Genomic DNA, 22,963 nt, shown 5'->3' on the forward strand with positions numbered 1-22,963 from the left:
TTTTAATTATTAATCTATTCATAACAGACATAACTCCTAATAAAAGTTAAAAACTTTTATTAGGAGTTATTTTACAATAATGATTAAGTGATAAAGGAATTTGAATACATTATTAAATCATAACACAAAAAGAATTTAATATATAAATCTAATTATATATATTTGGGATTATTTAAAGAAAGTTAATCAAAGGTCAAAGTAGCCTATATATTTAATTATAATCACAATTACAACAAATATAAAGTATTAACAAACAAAACATTGACCAATTGAAGATTAGTCTGTGTTATAACAATGGAAATAATGCCAATTTGTCTCAACAAATTGAAAAATAATTTTTAAAAATTAATTACATTTAATTGTTGGATTTTCCATTTTTGGTATTATTTTTTAATGAAAATATTGATATGCATATACATAGTCAAATTCGAAATACATACCTTAAAACTGATATTCTATATACAGATATAGAATTTAAACATTTAAAAGACGCAATGAAAATAAAGAGATTATCCCAATCAAAATTGATTTTAAAAAGTCTATATAGATTTTTCTACAAATCACCATAATTTTTTTTTTTATATAAATAATAAAGCATAATGTTATTGATAATGAAATCTGTAGAATATTGTAATTTTTACATTATAATTATCATATATTGATAACAATCAAGCTAAATAATTTATTAATCAATAAGAATACAATCTTTAAACTGTAGATTTAAAGAATGTAATGGATATTTTAAATTGACTTCAAATCTCACATTTTAAAACTTTTAGATTTGATCATTTAAAACAAATGAAAGAAAAATTTAAATAGGAAAGTAATTACTAAATCAATAGGAAAAATATGACTCATGGAAATGAGTGCATTTAATCTATTTGAAGACAGTTTCAATGTATAAAATATAATCATTTTTATCAGATTTAGACTCAATTGAAATCAGCTTTATATAAATATAATATCTGTCTTTAATTAAATACATATTTATACTACTTAAAATTATTTATATTCTGACATTTTAAATCAATCAGCAAACATGTTTAATATAAAAATTATATCATTAATATTCAAATTAAATACTGAAACAAATCAATCTTATAAAATATATTTCAAGCATTTGCTTATCATCAGTGAAATAAAATCTGGCTAACAACAAAATTATTATTATTATTTTTTTATGTATTTAACTAACAAATAGCAAGTTCAGTGTAATCCAATCTTTTTATAGTTTCACAAATCCAATTTTATTATCAATGAAACCACGGGAGTCAATAAATTCAAGATTCTATATTCGGGAGTTAAAGCACAAGTAGCTAATTCGAAGCATGTCGACTTTCCAGTTATGGTATGATCATTTAATGAAACAAAATAATAAAATACCCACGATAATAATAATTTTAAACTTTCACAACCGTAGTCCGAACCGTACAAACGTAAGATAACGCACGTATAAAAATATTTTAAGTACGTAAACTTAATTTTAATTAACAGGTTTAAAATTGATTATATTTTTAAACTTTTTACTCTATTTTTAACAGTTACATTACATAATAGAATGTATGTGTTTATCAGTGTTTCACCCCTTATAAAGGAAAATAAATAAATAAAATACCCACATTAATATATCATCAATAACAGCATCTTTACCTAAATGAATCTGATAGAATATGATTAGGTAATTCTTCAACTTGGGATATTATTATATTTTTAAATAAAACCATATGATATTATAATTATAATTAGATGTAGACTAAATTTATTAATCTTTGTTAAGATATGTTAACAAAGATTACATCAAACACGAGCCATTTATATCAACTTACGTGAGAAAAGAATCATAAGTTTGGCATTTGGTTCTGTACGAGTCAAGCGATTTAACATTCCATGTAAAACATGATTATGAGCGGAAGTCAAGAACATCTTGCAAGTGTCAAAAGAAACTTACTTTGTGTGACGTAGTACAATGCTAATCGCTACAAACATCCCATTATTAATTGTCCGATTGGTCAATTCGTATTTAGTTTCTCACACGCAACTTAAATCTCGTTTTTCCTTTCATCGATACTCGCGTAGAAATTTCTAACAATTTCACACCAAGAGCAACACACGACCATCTTCTTCGTCCATAATCATCGATATTGTAGAGACTTATTATTCAATTTCTTTTTTTTTCTATTTTTTCTTTCCTACATTGGTTTATTGATTAAAATTCAAATTGATCTACCTGAAATTTAAAATGACTAACGAAAAAATTTTTTAATAACTTATTTTTTAAATATCGATAGCGTGTATTTAGTACAACAACGTTGCCAGGCGTCCCGATTTTCCGGGATTGTCCTTCTTTTTAGTCATCGTCCCGCCAATCGTTATTTATTTGTTAAAATATCTCGCGTGTTTTTGGTTGGAAACGTTGGAATTTTTTATTTTAATTTTATGTTACTGTAATTAAACTAAAATCAGTGTCATTTATATTAATATATATATATATATATTGTTTTCCTTTAATAAATCGCGTGCACTGTAATCATACAGTGCACGCGGTAAAACGTAATTTACTAATTTTCACAAAATAAACAAGGAGTCGCTGGTCTGATACATCCTGTTAAGGCTTTGTATCCGGCCAGCGGCCTTGATTTCTTTTCTAAAACTCAATCTTGCTGGGATTAAAACACAAAATTCAAACTTCTGTTTACGTAAAGTGTCTTTGTTACAGCCTGTTTTTAGTTTACAGTGTTTTGGTCTACCGAATAATAATGAATATAGCCTGGTTTGATGTACATCTATTTGACTGGCCCTTTGCTGCGTTTGAGTTTGAGATCCCTAATATAGAAACAGAATAACAATACAATAGACTAAAGAGAAACCGAACTGATATAAAATAAATACAAATTATAAATAGTCCTTCCAAAATAAGTTGGACCTTGTCAAATCAGACTAAACCACTTTTCAACCAGTCGTAGGAAGATTGCTTTACTAGCTGCAAGTAGTTAATTGTTTATTGCAACCCTGGGGGCAATGGGTAACATTTATCCCCTTTGAATGGTTTAACTGAATAAAATCTTTAGTATTTAAAAAGATTTTTTATTTAAGTAACCTAAAAAATAAAAAAATTAAATAACCTATAAAATAAAATATTAGAAAATTTTTCATTATAATGGAGAATTAACTTACCTGGTGATAACCTTACCTGAATAAAATAATTTTAAATTCTAAAACCTAAAAAAGTTCGGAAAATTGTATTTCAAATTTTTCAAATTCGTTTATTTTGGATTTATTGTTTTTGGGTTACCCGAAAGGTGGAAATGATTAAAATATTTATTAAGTGCCAAAATGTATACTATATGTGCCACTATTTATTTTCCATCTTTATTATTTACACTTTATACTAACTAAAACTAATTCTCTCCGCCTCTTTCCTATGGGATGGAATTTACAAAAATCCCTTCCTAGTATACATTCTCATGACCTACCCTAACCGTGTAACAAATTTCAACTTTCAACTCCTAATTGTTTGGGCTCGGTTCTTATTATTATTATTATCCGTTTTCACCGGGTGCAAGAATTAGGTCCCCCTCTTCCGAGGCTAATTAGAGAATTTTTACGAGTCAAAAAATATGTTCGATTTCCCGCAAAAAAACACACAAAAAAAACCGCATCTAAAATAATACAGTAGAGCCGAGTTCTCCAGGGTAAGCCTTAACTCTCTTCTTCTCTCCCGCGGGAGGATTACCAACAATCCTTAGTGTAAGGTACTGTACCTTCTCATGACGTACCCTGTGTACTAAATTTTAGCTTTCAACCCCTAACTGTTTGCACTCTGCGCTTATTATTATTATTATCAACCCATCTAGATTATAACATTCGGTAACAAAGCATTCTAGAACTTTGTTATTTTCCCATCTATAAACTATTTCCAGAATAAAATTGGTGTCTGTTTAGCTGGATCCTGAATGTGTATCACTCCACCTTCGTAGTAAGCGACAGAAATTTTTTAAATGCGAATGAATTTTCGGAAAAAACTTTGTGAGGAGTTAAATCCTCGAAATCCCCTTAATTCAAACAAAGCCGAATTATTAATTTACACTGAATTTTTGTTTTAGTCACTAATCATATAAAAATTAATTTAAAAAAATGATATTAATATTGGCAGCAGATCGGTGATCTGTTGTCAACTTGACTAGGAATCTGGTTCACAATGGGATTCGATTGAATTGGATTGATGATGTAACACAACGCGAGACTTGGGCGATCTGCAAGGAAGAAGGTCAGACTTTTACGAAAAACTGGCTCCTAATTAGATGTAAGACACGTAAAGAAAACCTGGAAAACTCTATTTGCCAGCCCATTAGCGAAGCGCGAACCCACGCCAGCTACCAGTGACGGTCCATAATGGAACCAACAAGATTAAGGGATGGAAAACGGTATTTTGCTCATGTTGCTCATGATAAGACAGTCAGATGGTCGAGAGGTTAAGGCATCAGCCTACTGTTGTAGAGATCCGTGATCGAATCCAGGCAGTCGAAAACAAAGAATTTTTTGGTTTTTGGTGGTCCGTCTCGAATATGTCAGACTCCGTTCTTCATCACTATTGTAGGTTTTGGCAAAACTTACGATGGACCTAATAAAAAGGTTCTCTTAGTGCCTACGGAGAGTATTAAAAAACCGCTCACTTTAAACTGTGTGGATTTCGACTGGATTGAATTCGAAATCTTTCACAAGACCTATCAGTGGACGAGGGGATAAAGCCATTGAACACTGGTCAGTGGCGTAGCTAGGGTGGGGCAAGTAGGGCACGTGCCCCGGGTGTCTTTTAAAGGGGGCGCGCAAAATCGCCAGTTATTAAACTTAAAAATCAAAATAAATCAATTCATATCAAACAATCTCGTTCGCGAATGAGCGAGAGGGAGTGAGTGGTGCGCGCAGACCGTGCACTTGCTCGTTCGAATTCGACACTTCTCGCGCAGTTGTTTATTTTGTTTACATGTGATTTGTGATTCTGATTTAAATACTCCCGAGCGAGCGAGCGTTATTGAAGCTACTTGATTTGTTATCTAATTGTCAGTGTCGGGATAGAATCGTCTGGACGTACTGTACGATTCCCGCCTTTTCTCGTTTCTTTTTATTTTATTCAAATTAGTTGACGCTGCAGAAGTCGGTTGGAAAACGACCAGTAGTTTTGAATCCACGACGCTGATTGGCCGCGGATCATTGGACCATAGCCGAACCTACGACAGATCTAGGTAGCGCTGATTGGTTAAAAAATTATTCAGCAATATAAATTTTAAAAATATATGTTTTATTTATTTGCAATTTAAGTCTCATAATATCAAGAAAAAATTATTTTATTGAATTTTAGCGTTTATTTAAATGAAACCAATCAAAATGATGAAACTTAAATTTTGGTGAAATTTTAAACCAATTTTTAAAAAAATATTAAAAATTAAATGATTTTGATTTCTGCTCATGAAAATTTTCATGAAATAATTATATTTCAGGCTAGTGTGAATTCCACACATCGGATGAATCTTGTACAGCTGTAAAAATAAATAAAATTAAATTAATTTTAGTAAAATCTACAAGAAAAAAAATATGAAAGTAGTAAATATTGATAAAATTACTTTCTAAGAGAAACTCAATAATGTTTATCCCAAAATATATTTCAATTCCTTGGCACTGAAAGATAATTATATTTACTCAAAATGCAAAAAATTTTAATACAGATAAACACAGTAATTGCTTATTTTTCCATATTACTTACGATTAAAATAGTAACCAATGCAATGATTCCTGGTATTTTCCAAAATGCGCTGAAGTCACTCTCTCTTATAGTATTATATTGCTTTTGTTTTGGATGAACAATTTTCAGATCTTCGGGCTTTAATTTTTGCTTCATTTTTGCAATATTTTCTTCCAAAATACATAATAATCTATAGATCCATTCCTTAATAATAATCCAGGCTATTCGACTCCATTGGCAAATGATACTCGAAGTTACGTGCATCCATTCGATGAAATATTCTCGTGCAATGAATGTGTATACTTGCAAATGGAAGAGAAATGTGCAGAAAAAATATTTTGTATTATCTAAAATACAGCTCAAGTTTTCTGCAAGCTTAATATAGAGTGGTGCGAAATAACTCTTCATGCAAGTAGAGATGCTCAGGATGGATCTTTTAATATTTTCAAACATATCTAGAAATGTTAATTATTATAATTTAAGATTTATATTTAATAATTTACAATGTTTTATAGCAAATGTTTAATTCAAAACTCTGTAAATTAATTTAGATAATATGACGAGTAAGCATTTAAAGTCTAACCATTAAAATCATAAAATGGCTGCTTTTGACTTTTGCATGACAAGTAAAATCGTCCTTTTTCTGTTTTCTTGCCTATATAATAATAATAATAATAATAATAATAATAATAATAATAATAATAATAATAATAATAATAATAATAATAATAATAATAATAGACTCAAACGATACAAAACATGTACACTACGAAAACAACAAAATAAATTATTTACAAACAATGAAAAACTCTTTTACAGACAAATTAATAACAAAGCAAACACTGATACACAGCACAGTGGCACACCAACAGAAGAAGAACTCACAACATATTGGTCTTCTCTTTGGTCCAGTGCTGTCACGCACAATGCTGATGCAGGCTGGATCGAGGAGGAGAACAGAAACTTGCACAACATACCAACTATGCCCTGTGTTGAAATAAACATACATGATTTCCAATACACTGTTAACAGAACACACAACTGGAAGACACCTGGTGTAGACAACATTCACAATTTCTGGTACAAAAAGTTTACATCACTGCACCAGGAACTAGCTAAACATCTAACACACATCATCATCAATCCACAAGACATGCCAAATTTTCTTACTCAGGGCATCACCTACATGAAACCTAAAAACAACAATACCACAGACCCCACACAATACAGACCAATTACATGTCTTCCAACACTCTACAAATTATTGACATCCTGTATTGCAAACAAAATATACAAACATGTTGAAGAACACGACATTCTAACGGAACAACAAAAAGGTTGTCGTAGAAACCACAGGGGATGCAAAGAACAGTTACTCATAGATTCAGTCATTCTACGGCAAGCACACAGACAACACAGAAACATACACATGGCATATATAGACTACAGAAAAGCATTCGACAGTGTTCCACACAGTTGGCTGCTACATATTCTACACATGTACAAAATACATCCATCACTCATTGCATTCTTTCAAAACACTATGCAGCACTGGAGAACAACACTACATCTCAGGGTTAGTAACACTTCCATACAAACAAACCAAATTTTTATTAGGCGAGGAATTTTTCAAGGAGATTCCTTGAGTCCTCTCTGGTTCTGCTTAGCCCTGAACCCATTATCCAACATGTTAAACAACACGCAATATGGTTACAATATCAGACACGGAAAAAACAACACAGTTTACACTGTCACATCTCATGTACATGGATGACATAAAACTTTATGCATCCACACAAAAACAACTTCATCAACTCCTACAAATCACACATTCATACACCAAGGACATACAAATGGAATTTGGCCTAGATAAATGCAAAACACTTCACATAGAAAAAGGAATCCTGAAGAAAGAAGATTTTGCACTTGGAAATGGAGACGTTATTGAATCCATGAAGAGGGCGAGTTCTACAAGTATTTAGGATTCCAACAGGCCAAACTAACAGAACATACACAAATAAAGCAAAGATTAATTAAAGAATACCAAAGTAGGTTAAATGCTATTCTCAGAACACAATTAAATGCAAAACACACAGTTAAAGCAATAAACACATATGTCATCCCAGTACTCACATATTCTTTTGGAGTTATACATTGGACTCACACTGATCTTGAGCAACTCCAAAGGAAAACAAGAACAACACTTACTAAGCATAAACAACATCATCCTAAATCTGCCACAGAAAGATTAACCCTTCCACGTAAAGATGGCGGACGTGGCCTGATTGACATAGTTAACCTTCACTACAAACAAATACAGTCACTGCGAGAGTTTTTCTACAAAAAACAAGAAACATCACAATTACATAAAGCAGTAACTCTAGCAGACTCGAATAACACACCATTAAACTTACACTCACATCATATGGACACAACACAACATATAAAAAGCATAGACACCATTAAGCAATCGTGGGCTCGAAAGGCACTCCATGGCAGGCATCCTTACGATCTGGCCCAGGATTTTGTTGACAAAACTGCGTCAAACAGCTGGTTAGCTCGGGGATGCCTCTTTGGGGAGACGGAAGGATTCATGATTGCCATACAGGATCAGGTCATAAATACTAAAAACTACAGAAAACACATACTCAAAGATGCAACACTCACAAATGACACATGCAGAAAATGTCACATCATGCCAGAAACTATACAACACATCACCTCTGGTTGCAAGCTCTTGGCACAGACAGATTATTTACACAGACATAACCAAGTAGCAAATATAATACACCAAGAGCTTGCAAAGAAACACAAATTAGCAGACATCCACGAACCATACTACAAATACATTCCACAGACAGTATTGGAAAACGACACGCACAAAATGTACTACGACAGAGCCATAATCACAGATAAAACAATTTACCAGAACAGACCAGACATCACACTCATTGACAAACACAATAAAATCACATACATTATAGACATATCCATTCCAAACACTCACAATATACAAAACGCATGCACTGAAAAAATTAGCAAGTACACAGAACTCGCCCAGGAAATAAGGCATCTGTGGAGGATGGATAGGGTGCTTATTGTACCTGTAGTTCTCTCCTCTACAGGTGTCATACCACACACACTACACAAAAGCCTGGGCACATTAGAATTGAATAAAAACACATACATCACTCTACAGAAGGCCACTATATTGAATACATGTCATATTGTGAGAAAATTCCTGAATACAGACACACACACTGATACACTTCTTTAATTTCTGTTTTGGTTACTATGCCTTGACTCTGGTCCGGCATAGTACACAGCCACCGGTGTTAACCGAGTATATCTCACTTAACCCAACATAATAATAATAATAATAACAGGTCATAAATACTAAAAACTACAGAAAACACATACTCAAAGATGCAACACTCACAAATGACACATGCAGAAAATGTCACATCATGCCAGAAACTATACAACACATCACCTCTGGTTGCAAGCTCTTGGCACAGACAGATTATTTACACAGACATAACCAAGTAGCAAATATAATACACCAAGAGCTTGCAAAGAAACACAAATTAGCAGACATCCACGAACCATACTACAAATACATTCCACAGACAGTATTGGAAAACAACACGCACAAAATGTACTACGACAGAGCCATAATCACAGATAAAACAATTTACCATAACAGACCAGACATCACACTCATTGACAAACACAATAAAATCACATACATTATAGACATATCCATTCCAAACACTCACAATATACAAAACGCATGCACTGAAAAAATTAGCAAGTACACAGAACTCGCCCAGGAAATAAGGCATCTGTGGAGGATGGATAGGGTGCTTATTGTACCTGTTGTTCTCTCCTCTACAGGTGTCATACCACACACACTACACAAAAGCCTGGGCACATTAGAATTGAATAGAAACACATACATCACTCTACAGAAGGCCACTATATTGAATACATGTCATATTGTGAGAAAATTCCTGAATACAGACACACACACTGATACACTTCTTTAATTTCTGTTTTGGTTACTATGCCTTGACTTTGGTCCGGCATAGTACTTAGCCACCGGTGTTAACCGAGTATATCTAACTTAACCCAACATAATAATAATATCTCTCCCGTGGTCACCACCTGGTCGTGGTGGGAGAGCCCAGTAATTTTACTGATCCATAGGGCAATGCAGGCTGGAGCATAAGCTCCTGGTAGGGACACTCATGCCAGTAAGGTCTATGGGGAGAAATGAAGCTAAGAGTGACCACACCCACATTCTGTGGAGATATTCATCATGGTAATAACTAGATCAAAGTGTGATACCGGCTCGGACGTCGCCCGGGTTAACAAGGTCCGCGTTCGTGGGTTAGGCAGAGGCTCACGTTCGAAAAATAGGTCACAGTCTCCCTTGGTTACCGGTGGCGAAAGCAGCACCGGCCCAAGCATGGCGACTGCAATGCCCTCAACAGATGTGAGGAACCAACCCAGCCTTGGTGTTTCTGTGGCAATGCATCCACAGACCACAAAGGCTGGAAAACCACGCCAACGGATGAAATGGACAGTAGAAATGAACGAGTTTATCATCCGTACTTATTACACCATCACAAAACTCGAAACAAACATGACAGCATACAGACAACAACTACACCATAGATTCACACAACAGTATCCTCATCTCACTGTCACCGAACAAAGGGTTGTTGATCAAAAAAGAACAATTATACACAACAACCTTATTCCACAAACAACACTTGAACTTATCAAACAACAGGTTGCTGATCAAATACATCAACAGACAGAAACATCTAACATTAATGAAGATCATGTAACCTGTCAGGATAATCCAGCAACAAGCATTGATAATAACACACATACAACAATTACCACTAATGATACTACAGACACTTCCTCATCCATCACTGATAACATAGACTTGGATTTAGTTAATACGCTCTCACTTATATTTCAGGAAACACTCACTAAATATACAGGTACAGATCCCACACAACGACCACGAATACCAAAAATCAACACGTCAAAGGAAGTAGGAAAAACACTAAATTATGTAAACACTCACTTACTACCACACTACATTCATTCAATTTCTACACTCGCAGACATTCATACATTAGTTTATGCTGGAGCAGTCACAGTAGTGACACACCATGGGCTGAAAGTACAATCACAGACAAACACACAGAAAACAAAATTCTATCACAAGCCTGCCTGGCAGAGAAGAATAGAAACACAAATAAATGACATTAGACAGCAATTAGGCAGGCTAACACAATACACTAAAAACAACATAACACCCAAATTAAGGAAACAGCTCAAAAACATTTTCAAGAAAATAAAAACACACACAAAACATGAACATCACAACACACGCATTACAGAATACATTGATACACTAAAACAAAAACTTGCTGCCAAAGCACGTAGACTCAAACGATACAAAACATGTACACTACGAAAACAACAAAATAAATTATTTACAAACAATGAAAAACTCTTTTACAGACAAATTAATAACAAAGCAAACACTGATACACAGCACAGTGGCACACCAACAGAAGAACAACTCACAACATATTGGTCTTCTCTTTGGTCCAGTGCTGTCACGCACAATGCTGATGCAGGCTGGATCGAGGAGGAGAACAGAAACTTGCACAACATACCAACTATGCCCTGTGTTGAAATAAACATACATGATTTCCAATACACTGTTAACAGAACACACAACTGGAAGACACCTGGTGTAGACAACATTCACAATTTCTGGTACAAAAAGTTTACATCACTGCACCAGGAACTAGCTAAACATCTAACACACATCATCATCAATCCACAAGACATGCCAAATTTTCTTACTCAGGGCATCACCTACATGAAACCTAAAAACAACAATACCACAGACCCCACACAATACAGACCAATTACATGTCTTCCAACACTCTACAAATTATTGACATCCTGTATTGCAAACAAAATATACAAACATGTTGAAGAACACGACATTCTAACAGAACAACAAAAAGGTTGTCGTAGAAACCACAGGGGATGCAAAGAACAGTTACTCATAGATTCAGTCATTCTACGGCAAGCACACAGACAACACAGAAACATACACATGGCATATATAGACTACAGAAAAGCATTCGACAGTGTTCCACACAGTTGGCTGCTACATATTCTACACATGTACAAAATACATCCATCACTCATTGCATTCTTTCAAAACACTATGCAGCACTGGAGAACAACACTACATCTCAGGGCCCATAACACTTCCATACAAACAAACCAAATTTTTATTAGGCGAGGAATTTTTCAAGGAGATTCCTTGAGTCCTCTCTGGTTCTGCTTAGCCCTGAACCCATTATCCAACATGTTAAACAACACGCAATATGGTTACAATATCAGACACGAAAAAACAACACAGTATACACTGTCACATCTCATGTACATGGATGACATAAAACTTTATGCATCCACACAAAAACAACTTCATCAACTCCTACAAATCACACATTCATACACCAAGGACATACAAATGGAATTTGGCCTAGATAAATGCAAAACACTTCACATAGAAAAAGGAATCCTGAAGAAAGAAGATTTTGCACTTGGAAATGGAGACGTTATTGAATCCATGAAAGAGGGCGAGTTCTACAAGTATTTAGGATTCCAACAGGCCAAACTAACAGAACATACACAAATAAAGCAAAGATTAATTAAAGAATACCAAAGTAGGTTAAATGCTATTCTCAGAACACAATTAAATGCAAAACACACAGTTAAAGCAATAAACACATATGTCATCCCAGTACTCACATATTCTTTTGGAGTTATACATTGGACTCACACTGATCTTGAGCAACTCCAAAGGAAAACAAGAACAACACTTACTAAGCATAAACAACATCATCCTAAATCCGCCACAGAAAGATTAACCCTTCCACGTAAAGATGGCGGACGTGGCCTGATTGACATAGTTAACCTTCACTACAAACAAATACAGTCACTGCGAGAGTTTTTCTACAAAAAACAAGAAACATCACAATTACATAAAGCAGTAACTCTAGCAGACTCGAATAACACACCATTAAACTTACACTCACATCATATGGACACAACACAACATATAAAAAGCATAGACACCATTAAGCAATCGTGGGCTCGAAAGGCACTCCATGGCAGGCATCCTTACGATCTGGCCCAGGATTTTGTTGACAAAACTGCGTCAAACAGCTGGTTAGCTCGGGGATGCCTCTTTGGGGAGACGGAAGGATTCATGATTGCCATACAGGATCAGGTCATAAATACTAAAAACTACAGAAAACACATACTCAAAGATGCAACACTCACAAATGACACATGCAGAAAATGTCACATCATGCCAGAAACTATACAACACATCACCTCTGGTTGCAAGCTCTTGGCACAGACAGATTATTTACACAGACATAATCAAGTAGCAAATATAATACACCAAGAGCTTGCAAAGAAACACAAATTAGTAGACATCCACAAACCATACTACAAATACATTCCACAGACAGTATTGGAAAACAACATGCACAAAATGTACTACGACAGAGCCATAATCACAGATAAAACAATTTACCACAACAGACCAGACATCACACTCATTGACAAACACAATAAAATCACATACATTATAGACATATCCATTCCAAACACTCACAATATACAAAACGCATGCACTGAAAAAATTAGCAAGTACACAGAACTCGCCCAGGAAATAAGGCATCTGTGGAGGATGGATAAGGTGCTTATTGTACCTGTTGTTCTCTCCTCTACAGGTGTCATACCACACACACTACAACAAAAGCCTGGGCACATTACAATTGAATAGAAACACATACATCACACTACAGAAGGCCACTATATTGAATACATGTCATATTGTGAGAAAATTCCTGAATACAGACACACACACTGATACACTTCTTTAATTTCTGTTTTGGTTACTATGCCTTGACTTTGGTCCGGCATAGTACACAGCCACCGGTGTTAACCGAGTATATCTCACTTAACCCAACAAAATAATAATATAATTATCGTTATTATAATTAATGTTTATGAATTAGTATTGTATTAATAATCGTTTGAAATATAATATATATATATATATATACTAGCTGACCCGGCCACGCGTTGTTGTGGCTCAAAATGTATCTATTATAAATGTATCACACTTCCCCCGTGGGGAGAATTTCAAAAAATCCCTTCTTAGTGTACATTCTCTTGACGTACCCTATTAAAACGCAATCAAAAACGCATCTAAAATAGTATAATAAAAGCCGAGTTCTTCACAGTAAGCCTTAATCCCGTCCATCTCCCCCCACTGGGGGGATTTCGACATGTATATTATATAAAAACACGTGCGTATTCGAATGCAACGTTGTGTCAAAATTTCAAAGGAATCGGTAGGAACAAACGAACGTTATATTTTATTTATATAGATAGATAGAAAATGATCTGCTTCAGTCCATTCTCACAGAAAAGCAGAATGCCTCACAGAAAAGCAAACTTAGGTCGTCGGAAGTTAGCGCCATCTGTTGGACATAAAAGCCTTAATCCATATATAAATATATTTTTGAAAGGGGGAAATGGTGTAGGGGTATGAAAAATAGATAGTAGCCGATTCTCAGACCTACTGAATATGCATATAAAATTTGGTAAAAATCGGTAAAGCCGTTTCGGAGGAGTACGGTAACTAACATTGTGACACGAGAATTTTATATATAAGATATATATAAATTACCTGGGGCATCTCTTGAAAAGAAACTCAATGCCACAGCACAGAACGAAAAAAAAAAAAATCAACAGAAGAATAATCTTTTTCATTAACTGCATTCTCTACATAAAAATAAATATAAAATATTTATCAAATTTAAAAAAAAAAACATATATGAATATATACGACTAGATGGCGATGCTGTTAGCCTGTTAGTTTAACTCGTTTATATCGAATTTATCATAAATCCGGCTTATAAACTATAATCTTTAGACGGAAAATTGAACAAATTCGTATTATTTTGGCTCAACTTAACCTATTATTCTCCCAAATTTATTGTAAATTAATGCACGTTCTATGGAAGTAGTTAAGTCGTATTTTTTCTTACCTTTTATGGCTAGAAACACGAGTCTTGCCTTCAAAACAACCGGAATTTATTCTTATAATCAACAATAATATATCCTTATTGTAACAAAAGAATTAAAGAAACCATTATCATTCATTGTTACAATAACAAAGAATACAAACAGACTTAATTAAGTTAATGTACAGTTGATGAATTATGTATAAGCGCTGTTTAAATATGATTATCAATTTTATTTCTGCGTAAATGTTTAATAAATATATCATAATTAACCGTATTTTGATAATTAAAAGCAATATTTCACTGCTAGCAGTTGATAGTTAAAATCGTAAACTTTAACTGTCAACGCTTCAATTTGCTTTTGTTTGGGGTGAAACGGAAAAAAAAGGTTTTAAGTTAGTTTTTTACTCGTAAAGTTCTTTACTGATTCATTGAATGCAATTTTCGCTTAGAAACAGCTTTGAAAGTCACCATTCACTATTACATTAATCAAACTTAAACTTCAATCCGTATTTGGCGGGAAAAGGTGAGTTGGCCAAACAGGCTGTTTTATTTAGTGCATCTGCTTTTTATATTAAAATAATTTACGAAGGAGAGCAACTTTGATACGTTCCCTAGGCGCCATTTTCGATTGCTACGCCGCTGACACTAGTAGTTGGTCGCGGGTTCGCACCTCGCTAACGGTGGAGTTTTCCAGGTTTTTTTCTTGAACTTCATTCTGAAGGTGGTTGTCTAGTACAGGGATGGCGAACCTTTTTGAGTCCGCGTGCCATATTGTAAGCATACTTAGCTTTAAAGATGTTAATGCGTGCCACTTAGACTTCGAATAATGATATTTAAAGAAATTAAATGAATACGCTTTAATTCGAATAAATGTAAAAAATCTGATTGAAAAAAAGATGATCAGGTGATAAACAGAAAGGATGATTGAAAAAGACAGAAATCATATGATACATTACGTGCCAGATGATTTCTCTTACGTGCCACTTTGGGCACGCGTGCCATAGGTTCGCCATCCCTAGTCTAGTACATTAAGGAAATAGAAAAACAGCTTATGGTTTAAATTTTTATGTCGGTAGCGAGCGTGTTAATAACTCCTCTGATTTTTGTCAAAAATTTCTGAAATTTTGCAGAAAGGTTTGTTTAATAGGGAGACTGATGGTAGTAAATTTTGGTGATTAAAGGTTGGGGGGTGGAGAGATAAAGGAGGTCGTGTGTATCTCCAGTAGGGTCAGACTTAATGATGATTTTACTCGTTTTTACTGTTTACAATTTCTTTTTATTATTATAAAACTCACCTGTACCCTCAAAATTAAACTTATGCTATGGTTTTTGCTATGTTAAAATAGTAATAATAAAATTAAACTTTTAAAAAAATAACATAACAGATGGCGCCACACGCAATATTAAATGTTTTTGCCTGGAAAGTTACGCAACGCAACTCGATGCTGAGTTTTTATTTAGTATCTTTGTAGGAAAATTTTAAATATTGTTGTTTAGTGTTTTTTGTCGCGTAGCTAATCGTCTAATAAAAATAAACTTTTTCTTATAATAGTTGTAACGTTGACTTCATTTTAAAAATAATTACCACGGCGCACATAAAAGATAAATTTATTTATCAAAGAACTAAACATTTTGGTATCGTGCCAAGAGCGCATAATAAATTACGATAGTTATCATTCATTATTTAAAGAGTAACATTAGAAATGTTGTACACTACTTGGAATATTTTAGTGTTTTTCAACATCTTTCTATTACTAACACTCCCAACCTGGTAATTTTTTCTTGCGGCATCCCTACTTATTTATCAATGTATAGTACAGTTGTGCTTTTTGTACTTTTACTAATACATGTAAGCAGTGGTGTAGCAGCTACCATAAAGGTCCTAAGCTGAACTTTAATATTGCTCCTCTAGTCTTGTCTCATCTCTAGCCCTGACGAGAGGGGTACGATGGTGTAACAGGCCAGGACCCTTATAGGGGACTGAGAACCCATTTTTAAAGGAAATTTCTTTGCAAGGACGTACTATATCACTGCAATGTGTGGAGGAGAGGTTATGGAAAAATCTCCCGAAATAAAACGATTGGTGGGTCACATCTAGGGTGGCCAGACATCTGGCTTTTCGCTGGATTGTCAGGCATTTGACTACTCTGTCCTCCATCTGGTATCACTCAATCAATTTGTCCTCTTTTTTGGGGTGATGAAAAATGTGTACAAAAATAGTTCAGTTGTCACTTCGAATGAATTGAGGGAACCGGTTAACATTTTTAGATGGCCCACACCACTTTGACCTAGTGACACTTTGGCCATTTTCTTCATTGAGGCCAAAGAATTTCACAAGTGTTTACAAATGTTTATTGGACGAGAGCATGGCAAGAATGAAAGGTCTAACCGATCGTCTTCGGACTTTGGCAGAAGAGTGCCCAGCTATGTACAAAACATTTCTTGCCAACAACAAACTACTGAAAATGGCAAGCAAAGAACAGAAATATAAAAAGTAGATAGTCATGCTCAGTTGCTTGGTTTTTCTTTTGTTTTTTAATAAAATACTGAATGTTTTTCTCTTTCTCAACATTTGTTACATTGTTTCCATTTATTACTTCACATATGGTTTTCGACGTTTAATATTATCACTGATTATTAAACATTCCATACATTTATTTCTTGTTTATTTATTTATCATGTATAAAAGAACGGAAAGCACGGATAAGTCAACAGTGTGAGCAGGGTTACCCCCAACAGTGTCCTCCTTTTTAGGCATTGGGTGATGGCCACCCTAGTCACATCCAGTTGGGTTATTAGGATGGAACAGAAATGTAGGAGGGGCGAGGGGCCCAGAGGTTTTACCATGGCCTGTGCTGAGTTTCCATGGGGCTGCCTGTCCCACATTTTGTTAAATAAAGTGACTTTAGTTATGTTAAACAATATATCAACTAAGACATTTTTCTTATTTTTTTGTTTGTTTTGTTCTCAGACCTTCCTCTCTTCTGAGTCCCTTGGCCTACACAGTATAATATTTAATCCACTACTTCATGTAAGAAGTATTGTGGCTCTACTCAGCACTATTTTGCAACACCCTGCTTAAAAACCACCGAGTTAAGGTTCTAAGAGTAACCAGGAATAAATGCAGACGGTCAAAAATTCCCAGAAATTTTTCAGTGGGTGGTCTGTCTTGGTTATGTCAGGCCCTGTCCTACATCACCTCCATTGATCCAATCAGTGACCAAGTGAAAAACCACTAAAGACTGATAGTAGATCATAGGTTCATGAACTGACAATGGGCTGACCATATGGAGTTTTCTGGGTTTTCTTTGTAAGATTTGGATAAAGCACAGTTTCTCTTAAAAGTCCTCCTGGGAGACATCTCCCTTTGGCAGATTGCCCATGTGTCACATTGCTGTATATAAATAAACCAAACCACCCCATTGAATAAAACAGGATAAATACTTTTATTCCCAATTTATATTTTTGATTAAAAACTATAAAATAAAATATGTATTAAATGTTTGTCTTTCCATCCAACTATTTTATATGGTTTCTACCAGAACTTTTGGTCACATTCATTTTACTTTAAATAATAATACTAAAAATAAAATTCCACACCAGTGTAATCTATTGTACAATAGAATCTTCTTACGTAAAGATTTGTGTTTAGCAGATGACGAATGTTAGGTTAACCAACTCTTAGTGCCACTGAAGTCAACAATCAATACTTCTCCAGCTTTTGACATTCTGCACATGAAAGAACTATGAAATATACTTATTGTGGTCAATACTTTGCATGTATTTTTCTCTAGTAGTGTCCTTGATATACCATAATAAAATTTTGCACTATATTTAGAAATATTGGACAAAATTGTTATTCATTATAGTAATAGCAACAATTTTAGAAATGTTTTAAATGTATTTATAATTAACAGAATGCATAACAGTTCTCTAGATAAAACAGTTTTTTTAACACCAATTATGTCGATATGACATCAAAATGTATCAAGTGTAATGAGAATAATTTTTACGACATAGTTTACCAAAATAAATGAAAATACATAATATAAAAAATTTAGGGTGCAGTGGGCCACATAAAAATATTAAGAAGGCTGCAGTGCAGCCCACGAGTTGGACATCCTTGGTCTATGCAAACACGAGACTAATTTGGGTGGCATACGTATTTACACAAAATTTTGTTGTATGTGGTACTGATCGACACATTCAACCACAGCAAACAGCTTGAATAACTGCTTCGTAGATTTTATAATTCCAGTTTTGCATCTGCTCTTAGATGACTTTTGGATTCCATATTGTGCTGCAATTTACTTTCCTGGCTCTACTATGATATATATAACACAGGGAAAGTATGGCAATTTGTCAAAACAAATGACCATGAAACTTTGAGGGTGGTTTTTTTCTCTGTATAAATGGATGTTAGTGTGTATGGGGGCATGATTTTTTTCAGCCTCTTTGAAGCATAATTCTTGTACTTTTTGTCAAAAATTTCTGAAATTTTGCAGGAGGCTTGGGGTATTAGGGGGATTGGTGCTATTAAATTTTGGTGATTAAAGGTCGAGGAATGAGGAGATAGAGAGTCATGTCATATCTTGAGCAGAGCCAACTTAATAACAATTTTACTTGTTATTCACATTTAGTTTTTATGAAACCCATTCCTACCCTCAAAATTAAGTATTTTGCCATTTTATAATAATTAAAAATATAAAATGTTTTTTTAATCAGATATAACTGATGGAACCACCAAATGTTGCTGAGAAAGTTAAGCAACTTGTTGCTGGATTTTTTCTAATAGTCACCTGATCTCACTGATTTCATTAGAGGTCCAGTCCATAGGAGACTGATGTGTTGTCTGTTCTATCATCATTAAAACCATTTGATATTGTGAACACTTCTGCAAACTTAAAGAAGTTTGCAGGAGTATTGCAAGAAATAGTTATAAATTTTGTCTATAATTATTTTATTAAAAAAAAATAGTGCACTTATATATTTAATCTTGCATTATGTGTAAATTGAGGTGTAAATTTATCTTTTTACTTCAGGTGAAGAAATCTAGACAAAAGACTGCTAAATAGATACAACAAGTTTTCTTGAATGATAAGCTATGAAACAGAACAAGCTCAAACTTAATGCTTTTATTTACCAGTGATTTATTTTCTTAACTTTGAAAAGTTATAATTGCAATTAATTAGAACAAATTATTCTCTTAAATAAAGGAAAATCAATAAAATATTATCAATATTAACATAAAAGCAGCTCATTCATACATAGCAGTGAACATTAAGGTGTTTTATCTAGTTGATTATGAATTTAATTCTGTTTCATTGCTTGTGTGCTTTGTGTTTATCATAAATTTTAATATTAACCATTTGAAGAAACACATTTTAACAACTATTGTTTGTGTACACACTGCTTTCATTCAAAATTAACTCTTTCTTGTATCAACTGACTTCATCCTTTATTTCCACAAAAGTGTTGCTACACATATAAGAAGTCAAATCTAATTTATTTTGCCTAAACATATTTCAATCTCATTACCAGATTGAACACTTAACAGTAAACAGATTCAAATATAAAACATAATTATTTCAACTTGTAAACAAAATAACTCATAAGAGATTTTAGAAGATTTTGTTTAATTTAAAAAAAATCAAAACAAGCCTTCTAATATAATGCAAATATTCATTTAATTGAAATAAAATAAGTTTGACTTCTTGATATTGTACAGCAATATTTTGTTTCAATTAATATTAATAATATATAACATATAAAAATAAAATACTGATAACTTTCATTTTAAATTTATTTTTAATGTCATATAGATTTTATCACAAAAATTTATTATTTCAAGCGTCAATGTTATTTATGGCAGCAGATTCTCTCTTTTAATTCAGAACCTGAATTTTCAGATGACAATTTTCCAAGCACTGTTTTATCACATTCAGATGTTACTTCTATTACTTGAATAGTAGATTCAGTTTTCTTGTCAGCCTTCTTAACTCTTTAATACTGAATGTTGCAAATTCTCATCATTCCAAATTAATTCTTTGATATGGAAACCTGTGCACTTTGGAATTCTGTGATGATTGTGTGAAGTCCCAGACAAAGTCCAGATTCCTCATTACATATACAAAAATTCAATTCAAGAAAATATTTTGTTACAAAAAATGTGCAAAACAGATCTGTTGTGAAGGTATGAAATAAACAGTACAGTTGACCCCATGAGGTCATAAGTTGGCATGAACTAATGGGTTGGAATGATTACAGTTTTATTGTTGGCATGATATTGCTACTATTCAATACTTTCTATTTTTTAGGTATGGGGGACTAGCTTTTATGGTTCAAAACATTTACCTTTGAAAACCTGTATACCACCTGCAAACAAGAGTGATGATAGTTGTCTCAGTGGCATTGATGACAGACGTGATGAATACTTGCTACTAGCACAGGACACACAGCAACAACAGATGAGAAAGTTAATTGCACCTCACGCCAAATAATGATCTAGCATAATGTTATGAGGTAACATATTCTGTCTTACAGCATTAAAACCAAAATTTTATTCAAAAATTGCAAGTACTTTTGATAGCTTACAACTATCCTCTTCAGGATGATTTGATTAAACTCAAATCTAAATGAACAATTATTTATTATTACATTGTCACAATGCTGGGCTGCAATTTTTAATCATTTTTAATTTAAAATATATGGTCTCCATCTTCAAATTAGTAGTGGCTTGCCCCTGCACATCATACTTTTCTTTTAACAATAGTTATGCAGATCATCTATTAACTGCTTTCAGGAGAAAACTTAAAATTTAAATCCAGAATTGCAAGTCTTTGTAAGGAAGAAAAAGATCTGGAAGTATGGGGAGAAAGAATTACAAATGAAAAAGTAAAATGGTCCAACAAAACATATACCCAATTTGTGGAACTGATGGAGTGAGTCATTGGCCTTTTGTAAGTGAAACAAAAATACAAAAGATCCAAACATAAAGGATAGACCATGTTCATGTGCATTAAGTGTAACCTCCATCTATGCCTGAACAAAAATTCAAATGGTTTTAGGGAATTTCATGAGTGAGTCTGAAAGTAATTGTAAACTGTGTCACATTCAGTATATTAGTGTAGACACACTCTAGATTTAGCTATACAACATAAGTGAACTGTAAACAGTTTCTTTTCATTACCTTTCTTGCAAATGTTCAATATGAAAGTTTGTTCAATGAAAACAAAGATTTTGTACTAAGTAAAGAATTGTATGACTTTAATTTCTCGAATGCCTGTTGTTGTGAAAATGATACATACTCAGTTCAACCAACCAAATATAAAACTTCTTACTTTTGAGATTATTTATGTCCTAACATGCCAATAGTGTGCATGTAATATGGTTTTTAATTTTATCTTTTGTGTAGAAATTAAGTCAAGCATTAAGGTCTTCATCTGGTTTCTTGGATGAATCAAAACCCGATAAAAATGCTGCATAATCTGCTTCTTTCTTCTTCAATTTCTGAAAAACAAAATGTAAGTACAAATTTTTGAAAATTACCATTATTAATAATTACATAAGAAATTATATGAAAATAAATAAATAAATACAGTAGGTGAAGTCTATTGTAATGGCAGATATTGCTTTCAATCACCTAATATTATCAGAATCAACAAATCCCAATCATATAAATTAAATAACATTACAAAACTTTCTCAGAAATTCCCTATAATTGTCATTATGTTATTAATGATAATTTTTGAATTTACTTACAGTTAATGACAGCCTTGAGAAAAATAAATTAATAAACAAAACACAAGTGCTGTCCATCTGTCTATTGAATTAAATTTAAAAATTCTTATTCTAATTCAGGCTGTTAGCTGCCATGGTACAGCCTATATACAGAGACACCTGGCTTATGGTAAATGCAGTCTATTACTTAAATTTAAAAAAAAAACTTATCCTGATTCAGGGATGGGCTGCCATGGAACAACCCATTTAAATTGACATCTAGCTCTCCACTATGAACATCTTTAACTTGTAATTTGAAATTGAATCACAACTTGGGCCCTACCTT

At 33.4% G+C, this 22,963-nt stretch overlaps 2 protein-coding genes and 1 long non-coding RNA gene across 7 annotated transcripts in view; 1 reads left to right on the forward strand and 2 right to left on the reverse strand.

Moving 5' to 3' along the window:
• POSH (Plenty of SH3s) overlaps positions 1 to 2,307 on the reverse strand; it is a 57,192-nt gene extending 54,885 nt beyond the window's left edge. For 4 of the 5 annotated variants that reach the window (XM_067262186.1, XM_067262188.1, XM_067262187.1 and 1 more), the window contains exon 1: positions 1,949 to 2,307. The gene's annotated coding sequence lies outside the window, so the exon portion shown is untranslated. Of the gene's footprint in view, positions 1 to 1,826; positions 1,852 to 1,948 lie in introns of those variants that run through there. The other variant, XM_067262185.1, reaches the window with a different exon arrangement.
• Positions 1 to 22,963, forward strand: part of LOC136968212 (uncharacterized) — a 208,931-nt gene that overhangs the window by 164,573 nt on the left and 21,395 nt on the right. The gene's annotated exons all lie outside the window — the stretch shown is intronic.
• The window catches only part of LOC136968209 (transcription factor IIIA-like), a 51,876-nt gene continuing 49,600 nt past the window's right edge, over positions 20,688 to 22,963 (reverse strand). Inside the window, exon 10 of the mRNA XM_067262191.1 lies at positions 20,688 to 22,407. Coding sequence (XP_067118292.1) covers positions 22,321 to 22,407 — 87 coding nt within the window. The 3' untranslated portion in view covers positions 20,688 to 22,320. The remainder of the gene's footprint in view (positions 22,408 to 22,963) is intronic.

The sequence above is a fragment of the Centruroides vittatus genome, unplaced genomic scaffold (assembly GCF_030686945.1).
Source record: "Centruroides vittatus isolate TY-2023 unplaced genomic scaffold, ASM3068694v2 contig_1416, whole genome shotgun sequence".
NCBI classification, from domain to species: domain Eukaryota; kingdom Metazoa; phylum Arthropoda; class Arachnida; order Scorpiones; family Buthidae; genus Centruroides; species Centruroides vittatus.